General features: G+C 35.5%; 1 protein-coding gene across 1 annotated transcript in view; it reads right to left on the bottom strand.

Annotated features, from left to right (window-relative positions):
* KITLG (KIT ligand) overlaps positions 1 to 15,801 on the bottom strand; it is an 85,666-nt gene that overhangs the window by 12,028 nt on the left and 57,837 nt on the right. The window contains exons 4-6 of the mRNA XM_046013802.1: positions 11,205 to 11,375; positions 8,293 to 8,452; positions 7,559 to 7,642 (exon numbers count right to left, since the gene is read on the bottom strand). Coding sequence (XP_045869758.1) covers positions 7,559 to 7,642; positions 8,293 to 8,452; positions 11,205 to 11,375 — 415 coding nt within the window. The remainder of the gene's footprint in view (positions 1 to 7,558; positions 7,643 to 8,292; positions 8,453 to 11,204; positions 11,376 to 15,801) is intronic.

Here is a 15,801-nt window from a genome sequence, read left to right as displayed (position 1 = left end):
AGAAATTACATATTTTCAGCAATTATAGGATCAAATGCAAACTAATCCAAGGTAAATGGTTGTTTTGGGCTATACTATTGTGCAACATTTGGGATATGGTGTCAGCCTATAGTCACCTGTTTAACATATTAGGTACATAACATAAAAGAACCAAACCACTGTACACGTGTAAACATTTACAGAGTTATATCAAAGATTGTGTGTACTAGTCTGGAATTTAACTACCATTTATTAAAGTATTTTCTCTCAGAAAATGGACTCAGAATTATAAGCAATTCTTGACATTTTAGGATTTTTCATATCACTGTCTGTATATACCTTGGCTATTTGTGGTTGTGTTCCAGTAACAAGCCTGAATTCTCTTTGAGGGCCACTGTGCTATTGATGAAGGATAGTTGGAAGGCAGGGACAGGCGCCCCCCCCCCCCACCTCCAGGAAGAGGAAACCACCCTCAAAAGGATTTTACCCTGCCATGGAAGGAATCCTCCCTCCTTTCCCATATGACAAAACCCTGACTGGATGACAGGCACTGGGAGGGCTCGTCAGATTGACACAGCCTGTCAGCAGGTCCATAAAAACCCCTAGACTTAGATACTTCAGTGGCAACCCCTTTGGGTTTCCTCCCACCTTGGGAGCTCTGTACCATCACTTTGCTATCACTCAATAAAGCTTGTTTTGCTGCCCACCACTCTGCCTGGTCTACCTCTTCATTCTTTGAGGTGGCATGACCAAGAACCATGGGCACGGACGGAGAAAAAAAATTCCTGCAACACTATGGCCCACAGTGTCTATTGGGACTGCTGTGTGGTTATGATAGATTTGACCAGGAGGGGTCCTAGAGGGGTCCCCTCATGAAGATATACACAGAGAACAAAGGAAGCTATTAATATTTTTGTCCCCGGACTCCAGTGGAAAACAAAGGAGCTGGTATGGTGCTATGGAGAATTCTATTACATATACTAGGGTACCAGATGCCTTAGGGTACCAGAGCTTAATAGCCAGCCTTTGGTTCTTTCCAGAGATACTACAGTCCCTCTTGCAGAGAGAGAAAAAAAGAATGTTATCAGAAAAGGCTTATTCATACCTCCAGGGCATGACTCCCAAGGCTACTGCTGCTACTTACTGGAGATCAGTGAGATTTGAAATGTGTGCCTCAAGGCCAAATAGTGGGTATCTGGCCCTACAGATGCCCAAGCTAGTAACAAAGCTTTGCTTTCAAGTAAAGATTGCCACATAAAACTTGTAGGGTGAGGAAGCTCATCTGGATAGGATTTGAGTAATCCCAAATCCCTGGGTTGTTGTCATAATTCTATCTCATTACTATGAATGTCCAAAATTTATGGAAACTGACTTGTTTGGTTTGACCAATAATACCCAACATCTGTTCAAATACAGAACACGAAAAACTGTGCTACGATTTTGCTGACCTGCTTTTTCAAATGATTTTACTTACAGGCATCACCATGCCTGTGAGCATGGACCTCTTGGTGCTTAGAAAACCTTCAAGTCAGTACCCCTCCTTAATTCAGATTCAAAGCTCATTGCACGTTGCCGTAAGTACTGACCCACAGCCTTGGTGCACATAATTGTTCTAATAATGATGAACACATATTATATATAAGGCATGGCTCCGAGTTCATGTGTGTTAACACATTTAAAACTCACAGAAACTCTATGAAGGAGGTACTATCATCCTTCACTTGACTGGCAAGTCCAGAGAGATTAACTTGCTCAAGGTCACACAGTTATCCAAGGGCCAACACTGGTATAGAAGCCCAGGCAGTCTGACTCAAAGACTGTCTTTTGAGATGTATAATGTAATGTCAAAGTAAGGATAACTTCCATATCATTTAAATATAGTCTGCAAAGATCTTAAACATTCTTTTAGCTTGATAAAAAGGAAATAACTTATTTTGAAAACACAACTCCTTCTGGATAACTTGAACACTTTTATAAGGGAGAATCACGGCGTAAATATGAGAGGTCACTCACGTCTCGGGACTCCTTCATATAGACTGCTCCTCCAGCTAGCATGACCACTTTTTGGGATTTTATCCTGCAAACTTCACTTCAAATTTCCCTGGCCATATCCCTCCAAAAAGTCTCATCTCCTTTATGCTACGACTAAAAACATTGCCATACTTCTATTATAATATATATTGTAATATATATATGATAAAAATACTAGGACTTTCTCTTACAAGAACGTAAGCTCTACAAGAGCAAGTCTGTGCATGGGTATCTAAGTGCCATATTGATGAGTAACGTCTCCTGGCAAAAAGCTGCAAATCATGCAAGATCCACATTTTTTTACAAAAAGGAAAAAAGGAAAGCAAAACAAAAAAAGAAGGTTGACCATTTCGTAATAAAAAAAAATGGATAGGTGTTTTATATTCAATGTCTTTTGAGGTAAGTAGAAAAGACCTTTGCTTCCAACCATGGTAATAGCATATTAGCCTTCCCAACCTAAATAAAAATTGTTATACTAAACAAATTACCTGAGGCAGTTATTTTCATACATTAGTCAATAAGTAGCTCAAGAATGTAATCCCTAGGAGTAAAAACATATCTGGTGAGGCTCATGATTGTCTTCACTTTCTGGCTGGGAGGTATAGAAGATAGAATCCAATTAGGGTTCAGTAGTTTCACAGAAATATGGAATCAGAGACTGAAGTTCAGGGATGCAGATGTGTCTGGAGTTCCTGGGGCAGGGTTATTGGTGGGAAAGGAACTGTGCAGAAAGGAGCACCAGAAATCTCTGGAGGAACCTCCTTAAGTCACTGGTTAAAAAAAATAAGCTGTACATGCAAAGAAGAGACTTCACAAAGTCTGGCAATAAACAATATCTGGGAAGCTATGATCCTGACTGTTGATCAGAGACAAATGAGCTCTGACAAGCCAGAATGGGCTGATTTTCTAGGCACTCAAGAGGTACCTTAGAAATTCTATGCCTTAGCAATAAGGCTACATTCCCCCTTCCCTTTAAGAAAGCTTAAAAACAAGACGGAAGGAAAATAAAGATAATCTGCCACTAATTGAACTGCCTATCTGTACAAAACTCAGAAGTCTCTAAAGAAATGCTATAAAATCTACGTTCTCATAAACATAATATCCACAATATCCAGCGTGTATTCAAAAATAACTAGCCACTTAAAGGGAAATGCGACCCATAATCGGGGAGTGGGGGGCAGTCAACACATACCAACCCTGAGATGACCTATATGTTGAGATCAGGAGATAAGAACTTCAGAGATTCAGAACAACAGTTGACCCTTAAACAATGCAAGGGTTAGGAGCACCAACTTCCTGCACAGCTGAAATCTACATGTAACTTTGACTTCCCTAAAACTTTATTAATAGGCCACTATTGACTGAAAGTCTTACCAATAACAAACAGCATGTATTTTATATGTTAAATCTATTTTATATATTAAAATAATCTAAGGAAAATGTTAAGAAAATCATGAGAAAATACATTTACAGTACTGTAAAAATCTGTGTACAAGTGGACCCATGTGGTTCAAACCCCTGTTGTTCAAAGGTCAACTATATATCCAGGGGCCAAAAGAGAAAATATCATAATGAATATGCAGATGGAAAATCTCAGCAGGAAAATATACAAAGAATTAAATGCATATTTTAGAACACAAACTTAGAAATGAAAAAATGTACTAGATCCAAACCCATAGAATGTATAGCACCAAGAGTGAATCCTATGTAAAATAGGCACTTTGAATGGCTATGATGTGTCCAGGGAAGTTTATCAGTTTTAATAAAGGTTAAATATTCCCTCTCTGTGGGGAATATTGATAACAGGAGAGGCTGCACATGGGTATGGGCAGGAGGTATGTGGGAAATCTATGTACCTTTCCCTAAATTTTGCTATGAACCATAAACTGGTTTAAAAAAATTTGAAACCAAAATCAATTGTATTGGATGAAAATGTATTGGATGAAACGTTCAGCAGCTTACAGATGGCAGAAGAGCCAGGAAACTTGAAAATAATAAGTAGAAATTATGTATTTTGGTGAACAGAGAGATTGGGGAGAGAGAAAAAAATCTGAACAAAACCTCCATAATGTGTGAGACAAGATCAAACTACCTAATAAATATGTGATTGCTATGTGTGTGATTAAATATACTATGTGTGATTCCTTTTGGAGAGGAGAGAAAATGAAGAAAATGAAATGAAAATGAAGAAAAATATTTGAAAGAGTTATGGACAAATTTTCCCCAAGTTTTGGGGAAAATACACTTATGTATCAAAGAGGCCTGACAAAATGCAAAAGAAAAAAAAATACCAAAAAACTCCCAGTCCTAGGCACATCTTAGTCAAACTACTACACAGAAGAAAAACTTGAAAGGCAGAGGGAAAAATGACCCAGTACATATTAGAACAAATATAAACTCTGGATACCTTTTTCTCAGAAACAATAAAAGCAGGAAGACAATTAAGTGACATCTTTAAAGGACTTGAAAAAAAATTCTGAAAACCCAGAATTCCGCATCCAGTAAAAAGCACCTGCAGTACAGAAGACATTTTTTTTTCTTAAGTATGCTCCATGCCCAGCACAGAGCCCAATGTGGGGCCCGAACTCATGACCCAAAGATCAAGTCCTGAGCTGGGATCAAGAGATGGCCACTAACACACTGAGCCACCCAGGTACCCCCAGGGACATTTTTTAATTAAAAGAAAAAGATTCTGTTGTCAGTAGATTTACACCACAGGAAATACTAAAGGAAGTTCTTTAGACTGAAAGGAATTAACACTAGATGGAAAGTTCGGTTTACAAGAGGGAATGCAAAGTTTAAGAAATAATATATGGATAAATATAAAAGACAACTATATTCTTTTGTTTTTTTAAAAAAGACATAGGATAGTTTAAAGCAATAATTATAAGACTATTGTGAGGCTTATAACCTATGTAGATCTATATGTCAACACAGCACAAAAGATGATTCTCATATTTTTTTTCTTAAGTGCTACAATAGTAAGTAGAACACTGCAAGATGTATACTGTAATTCCTAAAACAACCATAAAATAATACAAGGAGAGCTGTTGAAAATAAAATCACAAAATTAACCTAAAATCAATCTGGAAAGGAGAAATGAACAAATGAAGCAAACAGGAAATAAAATGGTAGGCCCAAATCCAACTATACCAATAACTGTATTAAATATAAATGGATAAAACACTCTAATTAAAAGTTAAAGACAGCCTAGCTGAAATAGCAAGGCCCAACTATGCACTGACTACCAGAGATGGTCTTTAAAAATAGAGACAGTAGGTTGAAAAGAAGAAAGGTATAACATGAAAACAGTAAGCATAAGAAAATTGGCTCCACTAATGCAGACAAAATACACTTCAAGACAAAGAATTCTAGCAGAGGTAATGATGATTATTTCACTAACAATATAAAGGTCTGTTAATCAGGGAACCCATAACAATATTCAATCTATAACCACCTAACAACACAGCTTCAAAATATGAAGTAAAAAACACATAACCAAAAGGAGAAATGGCAAAAACCGCAAATAAAAGATTTTTAATGTTCCTCTTTTAATAGTTGATAAAAAATTAGACAAAAAAATTTAATAAGCATTTGGAAGATCTGAACACTATTAGCCATTCTGATCAAATTTTAGAATGTTACACTCATTATTTGAATGATACACCTAAGTCTCAATAAATTTTGAAAGATTACAGTGTATGTTTTCTGACAATAGAATTTAGAAACCAACAAGATATCTAGAAAAAAAAATGCATATTTTTAGGCATTAAGTAACCCACTTTATTACTCATGAATTAAAGAAGAAATCACATGGAGAATTAAAAGATATTTTTGAAGAAATGATAATGGAAACACAACATATCAAAGTGTGTGGGATGCAACTGAAGTTGCTTACAAGAAAATTTATAACTTTAAGTGCTTCCAACAGAAAATTAGAATGGCTTAAATCACTAATCAAACTTTTCAACCTTAAGAACTTCACCTACAACTTAGCTGAACAAACTAAGCCCAAAGTAAAAAGAAGGAAATAATAAAGATGAGAAATCAATGAAATATAAATTAAGAAGGCAAAAGTTGCATCTTTGAAAAGATTAATAAAATAAAATCAGTAGTTAGTAAGAAAGACCTTAACTGGCTAACACAGTCTCTTTCTAAAACTTTTCAGATGTGATGTGTTTTGTAATTCAGAATTTTGATCTTTTAGAAGATTCTGTCTTACAGATATTGTATATAATATCCTCAGCAAAGGGTAGGTAGTATGCTGTGATCACACACAGTATTTCTATAGTGAAATCTATAAATATTCACTTTTAGAAGGAGAAAGACTATAAACAGCCTTATCTCAGTTTAGGTCAGGTCAGGTTTTGGTGCCAAAAATTCCCAAACAAATGGATTTTAGAGGTTTTTAAATTTTTTCTGAACTACAGAACTGGTATTGTGGATTTGTACTAAATTGATTACTCCTTTTTATAGGTAGGTCCTCTCTATGTCCCTGAACATATGACAGTGCCCCATTACTAAGTCTTAAGGGATAACTTTCTTAACTAAGATCATAGGATGAGTTTTTTTTTTTCCTTCTACAGCTTCCATGAAACTAGAGAATCAGAATATTTGGTAAAATCCAATGACCTTTATAACGACCTTCCCTGTATTTGAAAGGAGGACATTAGACTACCAGGAAATTGGGTCCTTAGTCAAAGAGTACAGAAATTTAAGGCAAAGAAGCATATTCTCCTCTAACCTAATTTTATAGTAAATAAAATCATCAGATGTACAAATACAAAATAGTAAATACTGATATAACAAAACTGAAAATAATCCTTAGAATTCTATACAACCAACATCTATAATTTCAATTTTAAAATTCCATTTTTGTCAGGTAAATTCCACAAACAAATATATTAAGTTGACAATGAATAAAGCTTAAATCATATTTCTAAAAGTAATTATATGACTTATTTAAAATAATCTTAGCAGATTTTGGCCCAATACTCTAAAGATCATCTTGGGTTGTAGGGAAACCCATTTCTACAAACCTAATATTTATTTAAAAATTATCTATTATTTAATAATAATAATTATTTTAAAATAATTATTTAAAAAATTTTTTAAAAAATATTTATTAATTTGAGAGAGAGAGAGCGCACGTGCACACAAGCGGGAGGGGCAGAGAGAGAATCTCAAGCAGATTCCATGCTGATTGAAGAGCCCATGTGGGGCTTGAGCTCATGACCCTGAGATCAGGACCTGAGCCAAAACCAAGAATCAGACGCTTAAGCAACTGAGCCACCCAGGCACCCCCAAATTTTCATTTAAATTCTAGTTAGTTAACAAATAGTATAATATTGATTTCAGGAGTAGAATTTACTGATTCATCACTTACACAGAAACCTAATATTTAATTCTCAGGAAGATCTTAACAGGAAGAACAGCAACAGAACAGTATTAATATTATAATTGCAGAAATTTCCTTTAAAGCCCATGCAATACTCCCATAGGTGCTAACTGGAGCCATGCATGCATTAAATCAGACGTATGTACTTACTATTACTGCTACTGCTGTCATTCCTAAGGGAGCTGGCTGCAACAGGGGGTAACATAAATGGTTTTGTGACACTGACTCTGGAATCTAAATAGAAAGCAATAATGTGTCAGTGTTGCATGGTGATTTACATAAATTACAGAGTGTGCAAAAGGTTGAAGTGCAATACCAGAGTACTTTCAAGGTCTGCTTCCCAAATTTTGATTATTCAGATCCTATTTATTTCTTACTGGGTCCTGTTCTATTTTTATTAAGAAATTCATCACAGTCACCTTACAGAACAAGATTCATTGCCTGCATACTTAACAAACTAAGTAACACAGATTTTCCCAGTGGGAAAACAAGTCTCAATACTGAGTAACTGGTCAAGATCAGAATTCATGACTCAGAGGTAGACCGTAAGGAAAAGGCTTGAAAAGGGGACATTAAGAAAACTGGAGATGAAGAGTAACACACACTACACAATACGAGCAAGTATCAGATAATTCTACCTCCCAGATTGTTTACCAACAGAAAATTCTTATATTTGAAAATGACAAGTGTTGCTTCAGTTTGAAAACCAACAAATCAACTGATCACTTCTTTCATGCCATTTATATATGTCTTTGTGCTAGACATGTACACATACATCTTTCTCTAGCTACATATATATTTGAGTCAGAGGTAGATTCTCACCTATATATACAAGATTTAAGCTTGCTTTTCACATTTGAATTGGAAATGCTTATTTGCCTTACCTTTTTCAGGACTTAATGTTGAAGGAAGCACACATTCACTAGTTTTAGATGCCACTGTCTCCAAGTCCTTGAGGGCATCAATAGATCTATTAAAAATTCTGAAGAAATCTTCAGGGGTAAAATGCCTGGGTTCAGGGCTCTTAAGTGATTTTTTTACATTCTGGAAGAAAACAGGATTATAATTCTTCAGAGAGTTTACAGATCTAACCGATGTCGAGGTAACAGACTATAAAAATGTCCCTCAAGGATGCAAGTAAAACTAACACTTTTAGACAACTGTCTTAACCTACATAATTCAAATTGGTACTATAAGATAGTGATCGCATTCACTTTGGTCTGGGGCTCAACTCCAGATAAAGGAATGAAGTGGTGGTGGGGGTAAGGTGAATAGAGTATCAAAACAAAATAATGTTAGCAACAAATTAGAGACACTGTTCTTTAAAGATCCTCATTAAGATAATGATTCTTCTTTTATTTTTTATATTTATAACTTTATTATATTATATATCTATATTTATATGTATTTTATTTTTTATATTTATTTTGTTAAAAAATACCACTTATAACTTACACTCTAAATATATTTCATTTATATAATTATATATTTATTTACATATTTATATATATTTATTTTTTATATTTTATTTATTTTATTTTTAAAAATCCCTCTTATAACACATGCTCCAAATAACCCCAAATTAAAAAGTCAGATAATACTAAATAGTGGGAAGAATATGGAAAAGGGGGACTCTCATATATTGGAAGAATAGTATAACTTGGTGCATTTGGTATCATCTGGTAAGGTTGGACATGTGCCCATTTTGTAACCCAGAAATCCCACTTTGGGTGAATGTGCTAGAGAAGCTCTTGCACATACATGCGAGGAGATACACAAGAAAAGTTCTTATCAACAGTGTAATATAACCCTTACATCAAACAACAGAAGAGTGGTTTAACCATGAGAGACTCTTAACTATAGGAAACCCACTGAAGGTTGCTGGAGGGGAAGTGGTGGGGGATTGGGTAACTGAGTGATGGGCATTAAGGAAGGCACGTGATGTGATGAGCACTGAGTGTTATAAGCAACTGATAAATTACTGAACTATACACCTGAAACTAGTGATGGATGATATATTGGTCAACTGAATTTAAATTTATTTAAAAAAAGAGTGGTTTAATAAATATCAGTATATTAAGCCCACTCTATAAGCAGGAAAAACAATTTCAGCTATATGCCTCAAAGTGGATATAACTTATAAACATATAATGCTGAGCAAAAAACCAAGTTATAAAAGAAACAAGTATGTTTAATTCCTAGAAACTCCCCAGGAAAGCAAACCAGACTGTATTTTAGGAATTCGTACATGCATGATTATCTATAAATAAAAGTAGGTAATAATAACACCCATGTAGCACTAGCTATGAACCACACTAAGTGCTTTATACATATTAACTCCATCTCCAAAAACAACAGAGAAATACCTCTTCTAGCCACAGTGTCGTGATTAGTAATGAATACTCTTCAGTATCTGGGATGCTCTTCTTGACATCACCATTTACCTAACACTTAACTCCTCTTTCAAGCCCCAGTGGTGGATTGTTTCCTTCACAACATTGTTCCTCAGGTGCCCTACTTTTTGTGACCTCTACCTCTTATCACTGCCATCAGAACCCTATTTGTACTACTGTGATATAAAAAGACATGTTAATTCTAAAATGTCATAGACTTTAAGACACACTAATTTAGAAATTAAAAAGCAAAGCAACGGATGTGATGAGATGTAGTGAGGAGGCTCTTAGTACAGTAAGAATTCCGAGTGTGAACACAAAAGGGATGAATATTGGGTCTTACAGAGAAACTGGAATTTGAAGGAGAAGGAAGTATTTAAGTTTTACACTACAGAATGATATCTAAAACCTTAGGTTTAAACACCTAGAAGGCCTGTAGGACAGACAATGAATTGTGAACTCTATGCCAAAGCAGGTCTCCCAAGGCCTATTTTGTTATGGATGTGGTATTCTAAAATAATAATAAAAAATGTTTATTAGGATTTATTTTGCCAGACATGGTACTAAGGCACTAATCACAGATCATCCAATGTCAGCTCCATGAGATGGATCCTGTCACTATCATTCTAGGGATAAGGAAAGTGAACACAGAGAGGTTAAGTTCACAAAGGTCACTAGTGACAAAGTCAGAATTTGAACTCTAACACGTCATTCTTAATCTCTATACATTGCCTCGTCAATATACTTCAATCTCACAGTCCTGCCAGGCCCACATTCTGAAGCTGGTGACAGCTAATCACAAATGGCCTGGCGATGGTAAAATTCACTGTTGTGATATGATTACTATGGATAGGGTAAGTCTAAGTGTTCGTTATAGGCAATTTTCCTTTTTTTTTTAAGATTTTTTATTTATTTATTTGACAGATAGAGATCACAAGTAGGCAGAGAGGCAGGCAGAGAGAGAGGAGGAAGCAGGCTCCCCACAGAGCAGAAAGCCCGATGTGGGGCTCCATCCCAGAACCCTGGGATCATGACCCGAGCTGAAGGCAGAGGCTTTAACCCACTGAACCGCCCAGGTGCCCTGGCAATTTTCCATTGAAAGGTACATGAACATTTGTAATCTAAAAGGTGAGTTTTAAGGCCCTCCCTCACAAAATAAAGGGCTATTTTTTTTTACACTGTAGCATGAATAAATTTTATTTTATATTAAATGACATCTAAGCCTTAAGGTATATTCCAGGATTTCAGTGTGACTATAACCACCTATTTCTATGCTCACCTTGAAAAACTTTTTTTAATGGAACATTTCACAAATAAAAGACACCACCCACCCTTGCCATCCCCAATCAGCATAGGTCTTAGAGAAGAGTAGTAAGAAACCATCCCAAGGAATACAAATTTACCTCAAATGGGTGTTCCTCCATGCACTCCACAAGGTCGTCCACTATTTTCACAAGTTTGTCTATGATAGAGTAATTACTCAAGCCTTCAGAAATATTTGAAAACTTGTCCAGAAGATCAGTTAAGCTGACTGACAACTGTTCCACCATCACTCTTATCCAACAATGACTAGGCTGCAAGAGATTGAAAGAAAGGAAGATAAAGGAATCTGTTATAAATGCAGTAAACTTGGAGCATCCTTCTTCAAAGACATCAATATTTCGGTCACTGCTGGACAAAGAATTTCCTTATATCAGAACAGGTCAGTTCTTGTGTTTTGTTTAACTCAGATGTAACATCTGCTTCTAAATTAGCAAACGAATGAAGACGTGAACAAAGTACTGATGGTAAAGAATGTTGCTCTTTTGGGCATCTGGGTGGCTCAACTGGTTAAGTGTCTGCCTTTGGCTCAGGTCATGATCCCAGGGTGTTGGGACTGAGACTCCCATGGGACTCCCTGCTCAGTGGAGAGCCTTCTTCTCCCTCTCCCTCTGCCTGCTGCTCCCCCTGTTTGTGCACTTTCTCTCTCTCTGTGTCAAATAAATAAATCTTAAAAAAAAAAAAGGCAGAAGAATGTTGGTCTTCCATGGAAGTAAATTAAAGATGGAACCAAGTCTTACCCCTGACAAGGTTTACTCACTTTACTCACTCAGAATATTCTTAGAACAGTTTTAAGCATAAAGGGAGTTATCAAAAAAAAAAAAAAAAAATGTAGGAGAAAGTCCTAGCCCTCAAGGACTTGAAGTTTTTTGGTGAACTGGAATATGAAACAGTGGGTTAAAAATAGCTGATTTTTTCTGAAGTGCTTGATAGATTCCAAGGCTTCTTCATAGATAAATTCATGTGGATATTTAAAAAACAAACAGCCTTGGCAGGAGTGTGCTCTCAGAGAGAAGCACTTTTGTCTTAGCAGCAAGCCAGAGACATAATTTGTAGAGCCAAGTGCAAAATTTGTTCACGAATGAATAATCTGTTCAAGAATGAATAATTATAAGATGGTGACAGCACAGCTTTAAACCAATCATGGAATCTTGCCCCTGAAGCTAGTCCCGCCCATTAGGTTAGAAGTTGAAATCTGTACAGTCAGGTATCACTGGGGTTCGATTTGGGCTGAGGAACTCCAGACAAGCTGCATAAAGTCTCTGAACCTCTCTGTAGAATGGGAATAATAGAACAAGTTAGTTGTGAGGAGATAATGCACATAACTTGAAAGTAAGTTTTATGAAGGCAGTATTTTTTTTAAAATATGGCCTAGAACTGTGTCTCTGGCATGCGAAAATTGCTCAGAAACTATTTGTTGAACAAATGCATGAGTGAATAAAAAATGAATGAGAAAAAAATACTCTTGTGTCAGGGGTCTACACTTTCTGTAAAGGGCTAGGTAATCCGTAGTTTAGGCTTTGCATACCAAGAGATGAAAATAAAGGATATTATGTAGGTACAGTTATAGAGAGAAAGTAAATTTCTATAAAACTGTTATTAAAAATTAAAATGTAGTCTCAATAATTGAATATGTCTTTTGCATAACAATTAAATTTGATCTCCTCTAATAGAGGTCTACCAATAAGAATGAAATTCTTTATTTTGGGTCAACATTTTGTTTAGCTGGGTTTCAAAATATTCTCTATTATCAAATAGACTGTGAATGTTCATCTGTAAAAACCAATCTCAGCTGACTGACCATATAAAATCAGGCAGTGAAAAATAAAATAAAATAAAATAAAATAAAATAAAATAAAATAAAATCAGGCAGTGGATTGGATCTGGCCTATAGTTTTCCAGCCCCTTTCATAAATGGCTCTGGGCCAATAAAGGTTTAGATTATCAGGAAAAAATATCTTTGATGTATTAAAATCCATTCTACTTTTTAAAATCAGTGTAACATTACTTAAAACAATTACTTAAAATAAGTTTATATACTTTATACTTTAACACTATGTTTTCTTGTATAAAGATCTTTTAAGTAGAAGCTCTGAATTTTTTTTTTTAAACTCTGCTAAAATATAACAAGTGAGAAAAATAAGATTGGGGATAGCTATAATTGCCTTGGTTTATAAGATCCTAACAAATTTAAAATAACTTCTGCTGTAATAAAAATATGATAAGGAGTAACTGATGTCATGTAAAACGAACCAAACCACTAGATTTCCCTTCTTACCAGCAGAATATATCTATGGGGGAAGGCCAAGTAATTTATCCTAAATTATACAAGGGGGCCGTCTTCTATTCATTTAACAGAACAGTTTTAATTAATATAACACAGCCAAAAAGGAAACGGGTTTATCTACAAATTGGTAAGCTCCAATTCCTGGAAGCACGAAATGTCATTCAAAACTTTCAGAAGTGTTGGCTCTGGCTTCAGAAAAGTAGAATAAACAAACCCCCAAATGGGAATTAGTTCAATTAGGCCATTTCACTCAACTCATCAACCAAGTTCTCAAAGACTATGTGTTTTCAAAGTATGTTCAGAATGGATTCTTTGTTTTGTTTAATCAGTGCTTATCTCAAGCACATGTAAGTTCACATTTGCATCATTCACAGGTCTCTTTCCAAAATGTCACTCTTTCCTTTGGGACTGAATCGCTCTCCAAGTCTCCCTCCATTTAAACAGTGATAATTCCCTTTTAGACAGTCAGCCCTGTCAGCAAGGGGCAGATTTCCTAGGATATGGGATACAGCACAAACTGCAAATAACTGTTTGAAGAGTATTTATATGGTGGTACAGCCTTCCCCAATTAATTCATTCTGTTGTAATTGTGCAAATTTTTCTGTGGCAAGCAGATTCTAGGTGTCAGTCTCTTTAAACCCAGTCTTTACTCCACTTTATAAATATGCTTGTCTATCCTTCGCTCAAATCTTCTGACATAGAAAAACCAAAATCAAATTCCCTTATTCTGAACTTTAGTTTCTGCAGTCTTGGCGCCTTAAGTGAGCAGGTGTTTTTTGTTTTTTTTTTTTTCCTTTTTGTGGTTAAAGTAGAAATGATTTTGTTTATAGGTTTCTTATTTTTAAACCAGGGAACTCTGGAGTGCTTACTACCACCATTTCTGTTTATCTCTATTTTCAGCTGAACTCTTTGTTTCCATTCTGTATTTAAGTTCTTATTTAGCTATGCCAACCCATAGTCCCCCACGGTCCCCAACTTTCACATACCCAATCAACAGCTGAAGCAATCAACTTTTCCTAGCAAAAATTCTCAAGCCTTAACTTATAATTTCTTACAGTTAAATCCTGGAAATCTCACATCTAATCCTAGCCCAAAACTTGCCCTTTACAAATTATGAAGAATTCTCTGCTTGCTGATATGAGCTTCTGTTACTACTACACTACTGAAAAACATCTTGTAAATTGCATTTCATTCATTATTCATTCTTGCCAAATTTCCTTGGGAAAAAAAACTGTATAATCAATTCAGAGTTCTATCTTTTCATTAATTTGCTTAAAGAGTTACATGTTAGCTTTTAGGATTCTTGGACTTATTAAAGATAGCTCTGAGGCTGAAACAAAATTAAATATCAGCCAGTTTTGACCTGTCTGCAAGAAAACCAGCTTTGACTAGATCATATTTTCTTTTTAATTAAATATAATAGTCAATGATTTGCAAAGAGAATGAAATATAGGAAACTCAACATTTTGTTTGTGAGATCATAGATCTGCTTCTTGACTCTTCTAAGATTATGATTAAGAAACATGATTGAAGGCTGTAAGTTTCCCAAACGTAATTTTTTCCCTTTGCCTTAATAACAGGCATTATTATCACCATTCCTTAGCTTTCAGAAACCATTTTAAGCTTAAATAGTTCTGTATAAATATCAACTCACAACATTCATCAAAAGAATGTAAGATATAAATAATGTTCTCTATTTTACTAGCAGAAGAATGTGAAGAATTAGGAAAGTTGGTAAAACCACACAGGAGGCCAAAGAAGTGAGGTAAGAGGTACCGCTCAAATTCTTGAAGTACGTACAATTTAAAGTTCCATTCCTACATATACATGCAAAACAAAACATACTCCTTGCTTTGAAAGGGAAAATCTGCCTGGGTTTTCCTTAATTCCAGACTCTCAATTTCTTATCTTCTTTCCTAGTAGCTTCTGTCTTATATTTGCTGGGTTAATTACAGCAACTCTGGCTAAGACTACTGGAAAAACATGCTTTCAATTCCTATGTAATATGTATCATTCTAAAATACTAACTGAATCAATTCATCGACCTGCTATCATGCCATCACCACTGAAGATTTGTTTAAAAGATGAAAACTTCCTGGGGCTCCCAGATGGCTCAGATGGTTAGGCATATGCCTTCTGCTCAGGTCATGATCCTGGGGTCCTGGGATCGAGCCTCCTATTGGGCTCCCTGCTTGGCAGGAAGCCTGCTTCTCTCTCTCCCACTCCCCCTGCTTGTGTTCCCTCTCTCCCTGCATCTTTCTCTGTCAAATAAATAAATAAAATCTTTGAAAAAAAAGCTGTAAACTTCCCTCCCTAAGGGATTTTAAAGTACCATGACCAAGTTAATGATTTAAGTAAATGATGAAATAAAAGATATAAAAACTACTATACTT

The sequence above is a fragment of the Meles meles genome, chromosome 7 (genome assembly GCF_922984935.1).
Source record: "Meles meles chromosome 7, mMelMel3.1 paternal haplotype, whole genome shotgun sequence".
Classification (NCBI taxonomy): Eukaryota; Metazoa; Chordata; class Mammalia; order Carnivora; family Mustelidae; genus Meles; species Meles meles.
This window is presented reverse-complemented; position numbering and strand designations above follow the sequence as displayed.